This window comes from Chaetura pelagica, unplaced genomic scaffold (assembly GCF_000747805.2).
Source record: "Chaetura pelagica isolate M959 unplaced genomic scaffold, ChaPel_1.0 scaffold713, whole genome shotgun sequence".
In the NCBI taxonomy this organism is placed as follows: domain Eukaryota; kingdom Metazoa; phylum Chordata; class Aves; order Apodiformes; family Apodidae; genus Chaetura; species Chaetura pelagica.
In genome coordinates this window covers 499,870-514,742 of record NW_009952819.1, presented here as the reverse complement: position 1 = coordinate 514,742, position 14,873 = coordinate 499,870, and the positions used below count along the sequence as shown (strand labels likewise).

At 54.4% G+C, this 14,873-nt stretch overlaps 2 protein-coding genes across 2 annotated transcripts in view; both read left to right on the top strand.

The window, feature by feature from the left end:
• WDR81 (WD repeat domain 81) overlaps positions 1–4,241 on the top strand; it is a gene marked incomplete at its 5' end in the record, with an annotated part of 9,807 nt that extends 5,566 nt beyond the window's left edge. Inside the window, 7 exons of the mRNA XM_009995134.1 lie at positions 235–425; positions 665–830; positions 1,007–1,172; positions 1,631–2,329; positions 2,492–2,637; positions 2,764–2,943; positions 3,915–4,241. Of these exons, the coding sequence (XP_009993436.1) occupies positions 235–425; positions 665–830; positions 1,007–1,172; positions 1,631–2,329; positions 2,492–2,637; positions 2,764–2,943; positions 3,915–4,241 (1,875 nt within the window). The remainder of the gene's footprint in view (positions 1–234; positions 426–664; positions 831–1,006; positions 1,173–1,630; positions 2,330–2,491; positions 2,638–2,763; positions 2,944–3,914) is intronic.
• Positions 4,242–7,768: 3,527 nt separating this feature from the next.
• SERPINF2 (serpin peptidase inhibitor, clade F (alpha-2 antiplasmin, pigment epithelium derived factor), member 2) lies at positions 7,769–13,587 on the top strand. The gene is given in 9 exon segments (XM_009995133.1): positions 7,769–7,828; positions 8,527–8,589; positions 9,562–9,610; positions 9,613–9,945; positions 10,219–10,362; positions 10,559–10,762; positions 11,550–11,692; positions 12,264–12,468; positions 13,262–13,587. Coding segments are annotated over 9 exon segments (1,527 nt in total).
• Positions 13,588–14,873: the final 1,286 nt, after the last annotated feature.

Here is a 14,873-nt window from a genome sequence, read left to right as displayed (position 1 = left end):
AGGAGGACAGTGAGCTCTGGGGCTGTGGTGTCCCCTTCTCTCCAGGCCCTGTGCCGACAGCTCCTTCAGCTTTCAGCTCATCCCTCGAGTGCAAGACACGAGTTGCTGTTGAGCCCCAGTGCTCAGGTTCCTCTCCCAGGGCCTGTGGGTTTGGAGGCTGAGCTCGGGTGACCCCTTGGTGTGTCCTGCTGTGGGGGTGGTGGCCCTGGCAGTGACGGGGGGGTCCCTTTGCAGGTTGCCCCCAGCGGCGGGGCCGGCGGGGGGCGGCTGAACAGCCGGAAGGAGGCCGGGCTCCTGGCTGCTGTCACGCTGACTCAGAAGATCGTGGTGTGTCTCTCAGACACCACGCTGATGGACATCCTCCCCAAGATCAGCCAGGAGGTTCTGCTCCCAGTGCTGGGCTTCCTCACTTCGCCGGCCGTCGGGTGAGCGCTGCAACCTGCCGTGTCACCAGCCAGGATGGGCACTGCTCCGGGCTGGGGGGGTGGAAGTGGTTCTGTCAGGGCCTCCGTGGGTTTGTGGGGCTGCTCCTGCCCTGGTGTGCACCTCCTCGTGCTGGTGTGTAGAGGTTGTCCTGCTCAGGACACAGACAAGATGGGAAGCATGAAGCAGAAGAGGGGAAAGGGGCATGTGGAGGGCAGGCTGGTCATGGATGTCCCTGCAGCTTCCCCAGCGGTGCCCAGGCCCGGACTGTCCTGTGTGTGAAGACAATCAGCCTCATTGCCCTGATCTGCCTGCGCATTGGGCAGGAGATGGTGCAGCAGCATTTGAGTGACACAGTGAGGAACTTCTTTGGGGCCTTCTCACTGCTGCAGGAGCTGCAGGACCAGGTCAGTGCCATGGGAGAGGTCCTCCTGCCATCCCCCAGTACCCAGCCACAGGAGGGTGGTGGGCATACCTGCATTCACCAGTGCTGGTGTCAGCAGTGCCCAGCCCAGGCTGTGTTTGTGTAATTAATGACGTGATGAGAGTGTCTGATCTTGGTATCTTGTTTTCTCCTGGGCAGGGGCTGACAGCAGAGTCTCTGAGCAGCTGTGAGGTGCCAGTGATGGAGGTGCCCCTTTCAGATGGGAAGCTGCTGGCCCTGGATCCAACTGTGCTGGCAGAGTTACAGAAGGTGTTTAGCCCTGAGATGGCCTACACCACCTACATCCCCTTCTCCTGCTTGCTAGGTATGGCTTGGCCACCATCTGCTAGGAATTGTAAGAGAGCTCTGTGTTGTGTGCACAGGTGCTGGACCTGAACTCGGGAGGGTCTAGAGGGTCTAGGGCTGCTGGGGGAAACCACAGCTTCCACATGGTGGATTGGTCTGCTTGGGAGCCCACCAGGCTTAGAATCATGGAATTGTTTTGGTTAGAAAAGACCTTTAAGATCATCAAGTTCAACCGTTGCTGCAGCCCTGCCAAGGCCACCACTGCCCCATGTCCCTCAGCACCACATGTACGTGCCTTTTAAATACCTCCAGGGATGGGGGCTCCACCACTGCCCTGGGCTTCAGGTTGCTTTGGCTGGGAGCAGCATAAGGGTGACATTGTGTTCACAGCCCTGTGCTAACCCATCTCCTGTTGCCAGTGGTGGGCGGTGATGATGGGGAAATTCCTTCCCTGGAAGCCACGTTCTCTCCCTTCAGGTGATGTTATCCGGACGGTTGTGCCCAACCACTCGCTGGTTGAGAAGCTGGCCAGCCTCTACCTGGAGAACGTCAACCCCAAGAGCCTGCAGGTGGTTAGCCTGGAGCAGGCACCCAGTGTGGTGGGCTCAGACCAAGACACACGAGGGACCGAGCCCTTCCCCAGCCACCAGGAGGACAGTCACTCCGGTACTTTCGGGAGTGTGCTGGTAGGGAACCGCATCCAGGTCCCTGTGGACACGCAGCGCGAGGGTCTGGGCTTGCTGCACCTCAGTGCTGGCCCTGATGGCTCCATCCCCAGCTCAGCCCACGAGGAGAACGCCCTGAAGCACGACCTGCCCCGCAGCACCCACATGCTCTGTGGGAACTGGCTGGCCTATTGGCAGTACGAGATCGGGGTGAGCCAGCACGACCCCCGCTTCCACTTCCACCAGATCAAGCTGCAGAGCTTCTCGGGGCATTCAGGGGCCATCAAGTGCGTGGCCCCACTCAGCAGTGAGGACTTCTTCCTCAGTGGCAGCAAGGACAAAACCGTCCGCCTGTGGCCCTTGTACAACTACGGGGACGGCACCAGCGAGGTGCCCCCGCGCTTCACCTACGCGGAGCACAAGAAATCTGTTTTCTACGTGGACCAGCTGGAGGCATCACAGCATGTGGTGAGCTGTGATGGGACTGTCCACATCTGGGACCAGTTCACAGGTAGGAAGGGGAAGGCTGAGGGCTGGCTGGAGGCCACTGGTCCAGTCCTTAAGGACTGGAGTGGCTGCACTGGGTTTTGCTGGCTCCTGTTAGAAACCAGAGCAGAACTGGAGAGATGCTCTGCACATCTCCTGCTGTAACCTCTCCCTCATGTTTTCACAGGCAAACTTCTCCGGACTTTTGATGAATTAGACAGCAAAGTCCCCATCACAGCTGTGGCCACCATGCCACCTCCCTACCACAGCATCTCCGTGGCCAGCGCCGACTCGGTGCTGCGGTTCATCGACCACAGGAAGCCAGGACTACAGGTAGGGAGTCTCCTTCCTCCATCCATGTGTGTGATGGTGGGATGGCCCTGAGGTGCTGCTGCGTCCAGGAAGGGCAGCTGGGCCCTGTTCCCTGGCCCTGCAGCAGCCGGGCTGTCTGTGTTGCAGCACGAGTTCCGCCTGGCGGGCGGGCTGAGCGCCGGGCTGATCCGCTGCTTGGCCGTCAGCCCCGCCGGGCGCAGCGTCGTCGCCGGCTTCTCCTCCGGGTTCATTGTGCTGCTGGACACCAGGACTGGACTTATCATGCGGGGCTGGCCTGCCCACGAAGGTGACATCCTGCAGATCAAGGTGAGAGGTCCAGCTGGGAGCAGGGTGAGGGGGCTGCTTTTTCGGGCCTCATCCATCCTCTGAGGCTGTGTGGAGCATCTTCTGGGTTGGCAGAGCTTGTCTGCTCCATCCCCTGGGTGATCCTCCATCCCTGGCTGTCTCCCCACAAGGCTGTTCAAGCTCCCCTGCCCCATGGTTGGTGTTGCAGGTGGCTGGTCTTGGTCTAGCCTGTGCAAAATGGAGATCAGCCCCCCAGGTGTCAGTCCCTGCCAGTAGGGAGAAGACCAACCAGAAGAAGACATGGTTGGTGTTGCAGGTGGCTGGTCCCTTGGCCAGGGAGGAGACACGTCTCTTGTGAAGAAGCAAATGTGCTGCTTTCTCTTCAGGGCTCTCAGCTCTCCTGGAAGAGTGTGGCTTTAATGAGTAACTCTTGTCCATATTTACCCACCCTTGGGGAGCAGCTCTGGGGCTCCAGTGTCCTCAATCCCAGTGCAGGTTAAACAAAGTTCAGTGCAGTGGGTTGTTTACCCTCTCACTAGCTCTGCTAATAAGCAGCTCCAGACTTCTACCCTCAGCAGTGTTTGCTACTGTGAGACAGCCTCCCAGTTCCTTTTCCTGAGAAGGAAAATAATTTGGCAGGTGGTTTGATAGAGAAGGAGACCACATGATGATATACCCACTGCAGTAGTAACAGATTATAAATTAGTTACCAGGATGTCACTGAGAGGAAGCACAGCCCATCTCTTGGATACTTGGGTAGCACTAGAGGAGGTTTCCAGCTACTAGAGAGTCCTGTCACTTGCAGTGTCCACCTGGAAGCCTTGTTAATACTGCTCAGTACCATCAGCTGCTTGGAAATGGCTGGGACTGTCCTGAGGGATAGTGCTGGGACTGTTGGAATATTGGCAGCTACCTGCTAACCTCATTTGCAGGGTGGGACTGGGAGTTTTTACTGCAGCAGGGGTGGTTCACTGGCCTCTCCTCTCCTGCAGGCTGCAGAGGGCAACGTGCTCATCAGCTCCTCTTCTGATCATTCCCTGACTGTCTGGAAGGAACTGGAGCAGAAGCCTTTGCACCACTACAAATCTGCCTCTGAGCCCATCCACGCCTTCGACCTCTATGGCAACGAGGTGGTCGCTGGCACAGTGGCCAACAAGATTGGTGTCTACTCCATGCTGGAGTCCTCAGCCCTGCCCCTCAGCACCACCAAGCTGAGCTCAGAGAATTTCCGGGGTACACTGACCAGCCTGGCAGTGCTGCCCACCAAATGCCACCTCCTGCTGGGCTCAGACAACGGTGTCATCCGCCTGCTGGCGTAGCCCCTGTGGGAGCTGCTGGGGGAGCTGCAGGGCAGCAGGAGGCTGGGGGGGGGCAGAGCCAGAGCTGTCTGAGCAGAGGATGGATGCAGGGGGGCAGGTGCAGTCCTTAGTGAGCACTTGGTAAAGCATCTCTAACCTCTTTCTGCATCTTTAAAAAGAAGAAAAAAAAAGAAGCCATAAGTGAGAAACCTCCACTGCTGCTGGGAGAGATACTGGGTGTTGTAGGTCACTGTCACCCCTGCAGAGAGGCCTGGAGCTTTCTGTACCGTGTGTGCCTGATCCCCAGGGGACTGTGAGCTGCTCTCCAGAGTAACATGGACCACGGGTATCCTCCCTCCTTCAGTTAAGGGGTAAGAGGTGCCACTTGACAAGAAAACAATAGTATAGCTACTGCCATTCCTGCACTGACCCTTCTCTTCCACTCCTGAACCACTGAACAGTCTTACTAGGGTAGCATGAGCTGGGCCTGGGAACTGCTGGCTCTGGAGCTGTGTGGTGCTGGGCATCTCCTCCTCCTATGGTGTGTTCAAGGCCCAGAGGGTATACTCTGTTCACTGGAGTTTCTGCTGGCTGAGTTAGAGCCTGTTTGGGAGGAGGAGAGGTTAGCTAGAGCACTTCTGCAACCTGACCTGCTCCAGGGCAAAGATGGGAATGGAAATCTGCCAAGGCATGAACCCCATCTGCTCTGCTAGTTCATTTGGGAATGGGCTGTGCAGAGGGACAGTTTGGGTTGGGAAAGGGGCCCTCCAGGGAGGCCAGAACTAGATGAAGATTTTGGCTTCTAGATCAGTAGGGCAGGGATGGGCAGTTGCTGCTTCCTGCCCCAGCAGTGCTGTGTCCCATGATAATCCAAGGGGTGAGGAATGCCCTGTGTGCCACACACTGGCAGCCTTTCCCAAGAAGTCCTCCTCCTCTCCACACTCCTTAGTGCTGGTCACACTCCTGGGGACTCCAGGACAGCAAAAAGATGCTCAGTTTTGTCCCCTCCTGCCCTTGTAGGGTGAGAGCCCAAGGGGGATGATCCAACACAGTCTCCTTCTGACCTTCCCTTTAGGATAGCACCATTCCCACCCCAGAGGTGAGGAGAATGCTCTTTGACCCAGCAGTAGGAGCAGTTGCCTCACTTCTATTGCAGCCCTGTTCCCATCCATCAGCCTACTCAGAGCGGGAAGCTCTTATCTTGGGCAGAGGAGGAGCCTGCTGGGGGTTGTCCTGGGAGGGCAGTGGGTGTTCACCCAGCTCCGGGTCCATCCGAGCCACCTGCAGCTGGGAAGGCTGCCCTGGGCTTGGCCCGTGCTATCTCCCCTGGCCAAGGGGAGCTCTCGGTCCCGTGTTGCCTACTAACCCTTTGCAATAGATGTAAATACTGACTTCTAATAAACTCTTTGACAGAGCTGCAGAGCCGGGTGTGCAGGGAGGCTCTGTGCTGGAGGGTGTGGTGCAGGGCTGGGGGGTCTGCCTTGAGCACCCCTGGGGTTCCTGGGTGAGCTGGAGGGGGATGCTGTGAAGCTGCCCTGGATGGAAGGTGGGGCTGTGCTGCACGGGGACTTGGATCTGCTTTCCAAGGGGAAGCAGCTCCCCATGCTGCAGCAGCGTGTCCCAAGGTACTCTCTGGTTGCAGAGCTCTCCTTTCCACTCCTTCCCAGTGTATGGAACGAGTTTGGGAACAAAAAGCTGCTGCAAGGAATGATGGTGGAAGTGCTGCACTCTGCTCAGTGTTCCCCCACTGCTCCGTGGTGGCTTGTCTCACACTGAGGACGTGGGCAGAGCCAGGAAGGATCACCATTCCTTCTGCATCCTGCACAGAATGACTCGGGAGGGGACTGCTGGAGCACTGCCCACCCAGAGCCTCCTCCTCACTGAGGTGTGTGCCTGCTGGGAGCCTGGCACCAGGGCCAGCCCCCCCAGCACAGCTCCAGTGCCTGCTGTGCCCCAGGGGAGGGACCAGCTGCTCTTTGCATCCCTGCTTCCCACTCCAGTACAGCCACAGGGCCTTGGGCACCATCACCTGCCAGACCCCTGCCTTGTGGCTGCTGCAGCAGGAGCAGCTGGGATACAGAGAGCAAACATCTGGGGGTTTCTACAAAGAAAAGTGAAGAATCAGCACACGCCCTGTGGCAATGGACACCAAGCCCTACACTTTCACTAGAAGAAGCCACTAGAAAGGGCAATCAGCTCCAAGGGGAGCTGGGAGCCAATGGGAGTTTTGGAGCTGGTAAACTTGGTGTTAACAGCAGCCCAGAGCACCACATGTTCCCTCTTAGCTCCCAAACAGATGACCAGGCTGGTGCTGTAGGTCAATATTTGCCTGCCAGATTCTGGAATGGGCTGTGCTGAAGGTCACTGGAGGGGTGGGCTGGACCACAGGCTGTGTTTGCCCCATACGGAGCTACCAGCCAGGCTAAAGGGAGTGCCAGCTCCAAGGTGGACACCAACAACCTCAGGTGAGTCACAAACAAGGATTTGACAGTCAGTGGGGGCTCCTCCAGCAGGCAACAGTGTCTCTCTGGGAAAAAGGGGGTGAGGTTGGCAGTGGGTTAAATGACAGGTACCAGCAGGGAGGAAAGGGGTGTTCAGGGCTGTATGTGGCTGCAGGATTTGGGATGAGGGGGGATGAAATGGCCTCAAGTTTTGCTGCTTCCACTTGGCATCTGGGGTGGCAGCCCAGAAGTTCTGGGTGAAAGCCTGGAGAGTAGAAAGCAGCCCTAGGAGTTCAGTGTAGGGCAGCTGTGCTGAGGGCTGGGCCTGGCTCCAAGGCATTATGGTAAGCAGCAGATACTGTGAGGACTGTTTGTAAAGGAAAAGTGACTGGGTGATGGGTGGCCAGGGAATGGGTGGGGTTTCATCCATGGCCCTGGAAGCCCCTGCTCCCACTGTCCCATATGGGAACTGGAGTGTGGGGGTAGGAGAAGCTGGCTTTGCCAGAAAGCAGGGAAGGCGAGTGCTGGGAAGGGAAGGACTCTCTGTTCCAGGACACATGCTGAGAAACTGCTCTGGTATTTTCTACCTGCAAGGTCCCTCCCAAAGAGCATTTGCTGAGTGCCTGGAGCTCCTGAGGCAGGTCAGTATCCCTCCTGCCCAGGGCACAGCTGAGGATGCTGTGCCTGGACCTTGGTGCTTTGCAGGGGGAAGGAGCAGCAGAGGCTCTTGTTTTCTTCCAGAGGCACAGTGTGTGCAGGACTGATTAGGGAAATACCATTTGCAATCCAGAGAAACGAGGGCAATGGGGTCAGAGAGGCAGGCTCTAAGCTGGGGAGGGTTGTGGGGAAGCCTGGCTGTGGTTACAGCTCTGCTCCAGCCTGGGTCCCTGGTCCTCTCTGATTCCCCTGCCTTGGCTGGGACCTAGGAGTCCTGTGTTGTTTCTTTGCAGCATTGTTCATCTCCCCAGTGCTTTCTGCAAGCTCCTGTACCAACCTGTTTGGCCAGGTTGATAATTGTCTCCCTGCAGACCTGAAAAGGCTCAGCTTTGCTGCTGCCAGGCAGCTGGAAAGAACTTCTCTCTCGGCTGGTCCTTCTGTTCCAGCACCATGGTGTTCCTCTGGGGCCTGCTGCTGCTCTGCCTGCCTGCTCTGCACAGTCACCTCAGGGTAAGTCTCTTCACTCCAGCCATGGTGTGGACATCTCTGTGGTGTGGGCACAGTCCCCTCCCCAGACAGCAAAGGGCAGCAAGGTGGCTCTCCTGCACCAGACCATGGGGCAAATACCCCCTGATGCTTCTGGGTGAGAAGCCCTGGGAAGCAGATTGGAGGAGGACAGTGCTGCTCTGCTACAGGGTTAATCCATGCCCAGTGCAGCAAGATTTCTAATCTCTTTCCCAGCTTATATACTCTCATTATCTAAGAGGGTTTCTGTAGAGAATCTGTGGAAACTTGGCTTCAACTGTGACCACAACCTTCAGGGGTTAACATGAGGTTGTTCAATAACAGGTTTTTTTCCTCCCGTTTTAAATCTGGATCCCTGTCAGATCTGAGATTGCAAAACCACACTGCTCACTCTCTGGAGGATCCACTATTTTGAACCCTTCAGACCTGCTCCCTTTCTAGACAAACCCAGGGGGTTCAGGCTCCCAGCTCGGGCTCATTTCCACCTCCCTGGGTGGACCCCATGGCCTCTGGGTCTGTGTCCTCAAGCCCTGCCCCTGCTGAAGCCCCACAGGGACTGCTACAGCCAGGCTGGTGCCAGGCTCTGACCTGGAGCAGAGAAGGCTCATTCTGGGAATTCGGAGGAAATTATCTGGGACCTGACTTTGTTTCTTTGCTGTTGGTTTTTTTTCCCTCCCCTACAGTTTTTTTCAGCACAAGCCATGGAGCAAAAGCGTCTCTTCTTAGACAAAGATGGGAAGCTGAAGGTGAGCTAGGAATGGTTCCACCCAAGGGGACTGTGGCATTTGCAATGGTTTTCCAGTTTGTCCTGAGCTAGGATGAGTCCAGGTGGTGCAATCTAGTGCCAGAGCAATGAGAAGGTCCAGGCTTCCCTCTCCACACTGCTCCTTCTCACTGGAAGCTCCAGCCCAGGTAACTGGGGAACACATGGAGTAAACACCAGTAGCTGGTATGGGCAGGGACTGGCAGGTGGGTTATTTAATTTCTGATTGGTAAGGGAAGATGAAGAAAACAATTAGCTCTGAGGGTGACAGGGAGAAAGCCCCACAGCTGATGGCACCCATGGAGCCTGGCTCTGGCAGAGCAGCTCTCCTGCACCACCTGGATGCGGGTGGGAACAGAGAGATCCGAGGAAAAAAGCATGTGCTTGAGACCAGGCACATGTGAGGACAGCAGTGGCAGTCTGAGAAAGATGGGAAATAGGGAAATCTGGAGAGAAGAGGGATGGAACAGGACAGGCAAGTCAAGAAGTGTCACAGATGCCTGGAGAAAGAATCTGAGCCAAAAAGGAGCAGGGCTGTGCCAGCAGCGGGGGCGCTGAGCAGCAGCGCTGGGAGGTGGGAGAGGAGGGGGGAAACCCTGGCTGGGGATGATGGATCTGTAACAGGGAGGGCACAGGACATGTGCTGAGCAGCTTCCTGCCCTCAAAGCTGGGCTGTTGGGCTCGTTTGCCTGGGCAGGCCCTGAGAGCAAGTAGAGGAGGAACCACTGCAAGATGCTCGCTTGGTCCTTTTCCCAGGATACAAGACCTTCTGTTTTCCAAACTCACTGGGGTGCTTTCAACATCAAGGTTAAGAGGCAAACTGAAGTGAATACTTCACCAAAGTAAAGAAGTCAAGAGAGTTTTCTCAGCCCATTTGGGTGTGCAGTAGAACCCTTGAGAGAAGGGAGTGCTGTGCTCCTGCTTTCCCAGTGCCATCCTTCTCGTTTCTTCCCAGGATGTGAAAACTGCTGGAATTGTCCAGTCTGCTCTGCCAGAGGCCTTACCTATGAGCCCTTCCAGGAGATTGATGGGCTCATGTCACCTTCCACCAACACACTGTCAGGCACGAGGAACAGCTGGAGCTCAGAGGATGAAGTCCTAGCTGGGGCTGTGGGCTGTCCTCAGCAGCAACCATCTGAGGAGGTTGCCTCTTCTGAGGAGGAAGGAGAGGCTGAAGGGAAAACCTGTGAGATGACTTGGAAGAAGAGCCAGAGGCTAGCAGATGGTTTGATGAGATTCAGCATTGATCTCCTGAGAGAGGTCCAGCTGGAGTCCAACAGAACCAACATGATCCTGTCCCCCCTCAGCATCGCCCTCGCCTTGTCCCACCTGGCACTGGGTAAGGTCTCAGTCACAAAACCAGCAGTTCCTGGCTCCTGCCCTTCCCTGTACCCCTCCTGGAGGCACTGGCAACCCATGTGCAAAGTGCAAAGATTAAACTCAGCACCTGCCACTTAATCTTACTCCTGCAGCTTCAGTTTGGTAGGGCTGCAGCTGAGGCTGCCCCATGGAGGCTCCTCCTCTCGGGTTCCTCCAGCCCCCTCTGTAAGGCACAGGGTGTTCCCAACAGGAGGCAGGTGAACTGACAGGGATGTGACTTTGCCTGTTTTAGGAGCAGCAAATCAGACAGAGAAGCACTTGCTGGAGGTGACACACTTGGAGTGGGTGCCCTGTCTCCACCACAGGCTGGGCACCCTCCGCAGGAAGCTCACGGAGTCCCCGCTCAGCCTTGCAGCACGGCTGTACCTGCAGAAAGGTGGGAGCTGCCAAGGGGGGGTCCCTCTGGGTGTGGGGTGCAGCTCTGGGTGACAAGCAGTGCTGGAAGCACCCTGGGAGACATCTCTGCTGCCCAGGCAGTCCCCCTGGGCAGGGCCACGCCACTGGCTGAGCCACTGAGCAAATGTTCCCAATGCCTGATGGCTTCATGTGGATTTTCTTCCCTCCATCATCAGGATTTGAGGTGAAAGAGAAGTTCCTGGAGGATTCAGAGAAATTCTACGGGGCAAAGCCCATGGCCCTTTCTGGGATCAGTGAGGATGACCTCGCAGCCATAAACAAGTGGGTAAAGGAAGCAACTAATGGGCAAATACCCACCTTCCTCCAGCAACTCCCTGAAGACACAGTGATGCTCTTGCTCAATGCAGTCCATTTCCATGGTGAGCTCCACAGGCCTTACTTTTCCAGAGGAATACTTAGAAACCTACTAGCTCTCTGCAAGCACTGTGGCTGGTGGCAGCTCCTCTCCTTGCTTCCTGCCAGTCTGCTTGTTCTTGTACATCTGCCATTCCTCCTGCTTGGATTTCTTTCCACCGAGTCCCAACCACTTCACATGTGCCAAAAATGCTACTTGAGAGCAGAGCCAGAATGCAGCAGGTGGGCCCTGCAGTATTTTTGCCTCCTGGTTTAGGATCACAGAGAGCAGCACCTCACCAGGTCCCCTGGCACCCACTGCACCCCAACCACAGAGCTCGGGGGCAGCTTCTGGGGATTTCTTCCTGACTACAGCACAGTGACCAGGCACATCTTCTTCTGATTCCCTGGGGCTTGTGCATCGAAACACAGACCAAACACTTCCTTCCAGTGTAAATCTGCAAATGTTTTAGCTTGGTCTTGCAGTGCTGTTTTACCCTAAGCAGTACAAAGGCAACACTCATTTTTCAAAGTGCAAACATCTATCACTTTTATCTCCATAGCCTTCAGTCACCTCCCACGCTGAGGCAGGAGGGTTAATCCTCACTCTTTTTGTTGTTCCATAGTCCCTCTTTGGAAGATAAAGAGCTGCCTGCTACTAGGGCTCCACAGCCTTGGTACTGCCTTCTCTTTGTTGTATTTCTACTACCCTGGTGAAGTGGAAAACTGGTGACAGGAGGAGGGTCAGCTAGACAGTTTCTGTTTTCCTACCCACATTTAACTTGGTTGATTTCTAAACTTGTGTTTTGACAGGGTTCTGGAGGACTAAGTTTGATGCCAGTTTCACTGGGCCAGATGTATTCCACCTCGACAACGAGTTTGTGGTCCCAGTTGAGATGATGAAAGCCCAGCAGTACCCCCTGAGCTGGTTTACTCTGGAGTCCCAGGACATCCAGGTAGGGCTTTATTAGGAGCACTACAAGGTTTAACTGGAACTTCCTCTTGCTCTGGTATTTTACTGCCTGGAAGTGTTCTTGGCAAAACCCAAATGCCTCTTAACGGGCATATCACACAAAAATGTAACAAGCATCTTTGGTCTTTGCTTCTAGCAAGAATGTTGGATCTTCATTCTCAATCTCTAGGGAAAACTGCAAAGAAAAATAATCTCACTAAGTGGGAATTAAGAAGAGTTTTAAACCCCTGAGTTAAAGAGAAATGAGGCAATAAGGGAAGGAATTCCCTCAGACAATGTACTGACAGAGCTACAGCCCATGTCTGTGCACGTGGCCTTCCCCTCTGCCATGTGTTCAAGCTTTACTGGCCAGTGGGTTAATACTAACACCTAATGCTGATATTCCAACAAACCTTCTCCTCTGGACAAGTCAGATCCCTCCTCCCCACCTGGCTGTTTTCATCCCATAGCTAGACTGGCTCTGTAGACCAATTAGAAAAAGATGAAATTAAAGACCTCGCTTTCTGGGTCTTCCTTCCTCTTCCTGAAATTCTTCTGGTTGGTTTTATTTCCAGGTGGCCAAGTTTCCCTTTAAGAGCAACATGAGTTTTGTGGTCCTTGTACCAAACCAGTATGGTTGGAATACCTCTCATGTGCTGGAGAACTTCCCTTATCAACAGCTCTGCAGGCTTTTCCCCAGGGAGGTACCCACCACAGTGAAGATGCCCAAAATAAAACTGGAATATGAGCTGGAACTCAACAAGGTTCTCAGTCGAATGGGTAAGGCCTCTAACAGGATTTGCACAGTGTAAGTGAAGCTGATCCATCTACAAGGCATCTGTTCACTGACACTAGAAGCTGCCATCATGTTTCTAAAGCTGTGCCTCACAGTTTGCTGCAGATAACACCCAAACTCCTTCAACTCTCATTCCTCTCCTCCTTCTTACTCTTTGCTTGCCTAGCACCAAATGTTTTGCTCCAAGATGATACTACAGAGAAGGCAGCATTCACAGCTCCTCACCATCTTTATGAGTTCTTCCTATTCCTATTTCTAGCCAAGACCAACTTCCTCCCATGCATCAACCTTTTTCTCTTACTTTAACGTAGTGCCCAGGACGCTGAAATTGCCCACAGAGGATGCAGATCACTAAATCTGGAAGTGAGAGCTTTCTGAACTGAAACACCATCTACTGCATCTAGAGCAGATTAAGAGTTCACTTTGTTTTGCAGAATTGCTTTAAAAAATCTCTGTAAAAAGTGTTTCCAGCCTAGCCAGAAAGAGCCTTCAGACTTGCTGCTTTTCAAGGAAGCACCTAAGTTCTTCCACTTCCACTCTGAAAGAGGTGGACAAAGCACAGGAAAACTGTTCTGGTTTTGGCACCCTCAGCTCTTCATGCTGGGAAGTGGGGAGCCTGGCTGGACTGCAGCTTCTGTTTCTGCCAGTTTTTTGGGCCTCTGGTGGGCAACACACGTAGCAGCAGAGGAGGGAGTGGCTTTCTTCAGGCAGCTTTCAGGGAAATCTGAGCTGGTGGCACCAACTGGGACAGGGTAACTGACCCTCATTTCTCTGCAGGCCTCCAGGAGCTGTTCATGAACCCAAACCTTCAAAAGATCACAGATGAGCCTCTCTCTGTATCCAGTATCCAGCACCAGTCCACCCTGCAGCTTCAGGAAGACGGGGTGGAAGCATCTGGCACCACCAGCGTCGCGCTGTCCCGCTCGGTCTCTGCCTTCAGCCTTGACCGGCCCTTCCTCTTCCTCATCTTTGAAGATGAATCAGGCATCCCACTTTTCATAGGCAGTGTCCAGAATCCAAACCCCAATGCTGCTCCCCAGATCAAAGAGCCACAGGACTGGCGTGAAGCACCAGGTGTCAGGGAGCAGCCCATGCCCAAGTAAGAGGGGCAGAGCCTGAGTCTTCTGGGACTGCTGCCTGACCCTTGGGACCAGCTGAGAGGCCTCTCGTCCTCAGAGACCTCCCTCCAAGGCCACAGGAGGCAATCCCTTCCTGTTTTCCTTTACAGATCCCTAGAGACCAGCTCTGGGGTAGCCCATTCCAGCCTTGATGAGCTTCTCCAGGCTGGGATTCCCCTCTGTTGAACCTGACAAACTTGCTCTGCCTGAATTTCCCTTCCAGGGCTCTCAGTCCTAGAAGGGAGACTTCCTTGTCCCTAGGCTCTTATTAGAGTCTTTATTAAGCTCCTATCAGAGTCCCCCATAGCCTGGAATCATCATTAGCATCTGGCAGCTTGGACAACAGCCAGAGATATTAATATGGCTCTTCCTTCTGCAGTTCCTGGGAACACTTGTCCCTCAAAATCTTCCTCTGAAAACCATCTGTAGCCACCTAGAAAAATGACCTCTAGATCAACTGGACTAGTAACAGTTGTCTTCTCTAGGATGTGTAACAGCCATTTCGAGGCACAGGCTCAAAGATTCCCTTTTCCCACCCTTTGACTGTTGGGATCTGATGTGGGAGGGTCTGCAGTGGGAAACCCCTTTGGATCTTCACCTCCACCCCTTTGGCCAGGAAACTCTAGGTCCTTGGGTAGTGCTGCATTTTGAGACATATTTTATAAAGTGTTTTTTAGTAATGTTTATGTTGGCAGAATAATAAAGAGTAAAGCAGGAGACATTTGCTTAAGGTGTTGCATTGGAAGACCCAATGGAGAGAGGAAACAGACAGGACACTTGAATAGCTGCAAAGATTGGGAGGAAAAAGGTCTGGGCATGACAAATGGAAAGATAGGAGAGGTTCTTGCAAAGGATCTGCTCTTTGCTCCACCTCAGCAAAGAAGACAACTGAGGCTGTAAAGTGAATCTGTAAAGACTGTCCAAGGATGGAGTCCAGTAAGTTTTGGGAATCTCACCTGCAGAGCATGCAGGGAACACTCAGGAGGGCAGAGCTGGCTCTGTGGCATGGGCAGAATTCCTGAGGTTAGGGCAGAGCCCAGTGGCACAGGGACAGGAGGGGCTTTTGCCTGTCAGCACTGCAGGGATAAGCAGGGGTGTGACAGTCCTCAACCTTTCTGCTGGGCAAAACCTGACCACTGCTGGCATCTGCTGGGACACTGATCTGGCATCTCTGCCTGCAATTTACTCTTCTACTAGGATCCTCCTGGTTTCACAGCACAACACCAGGGATGGCTGGGACAGCTTCTAGGGGAGGGAGAGGCAGATTTTGT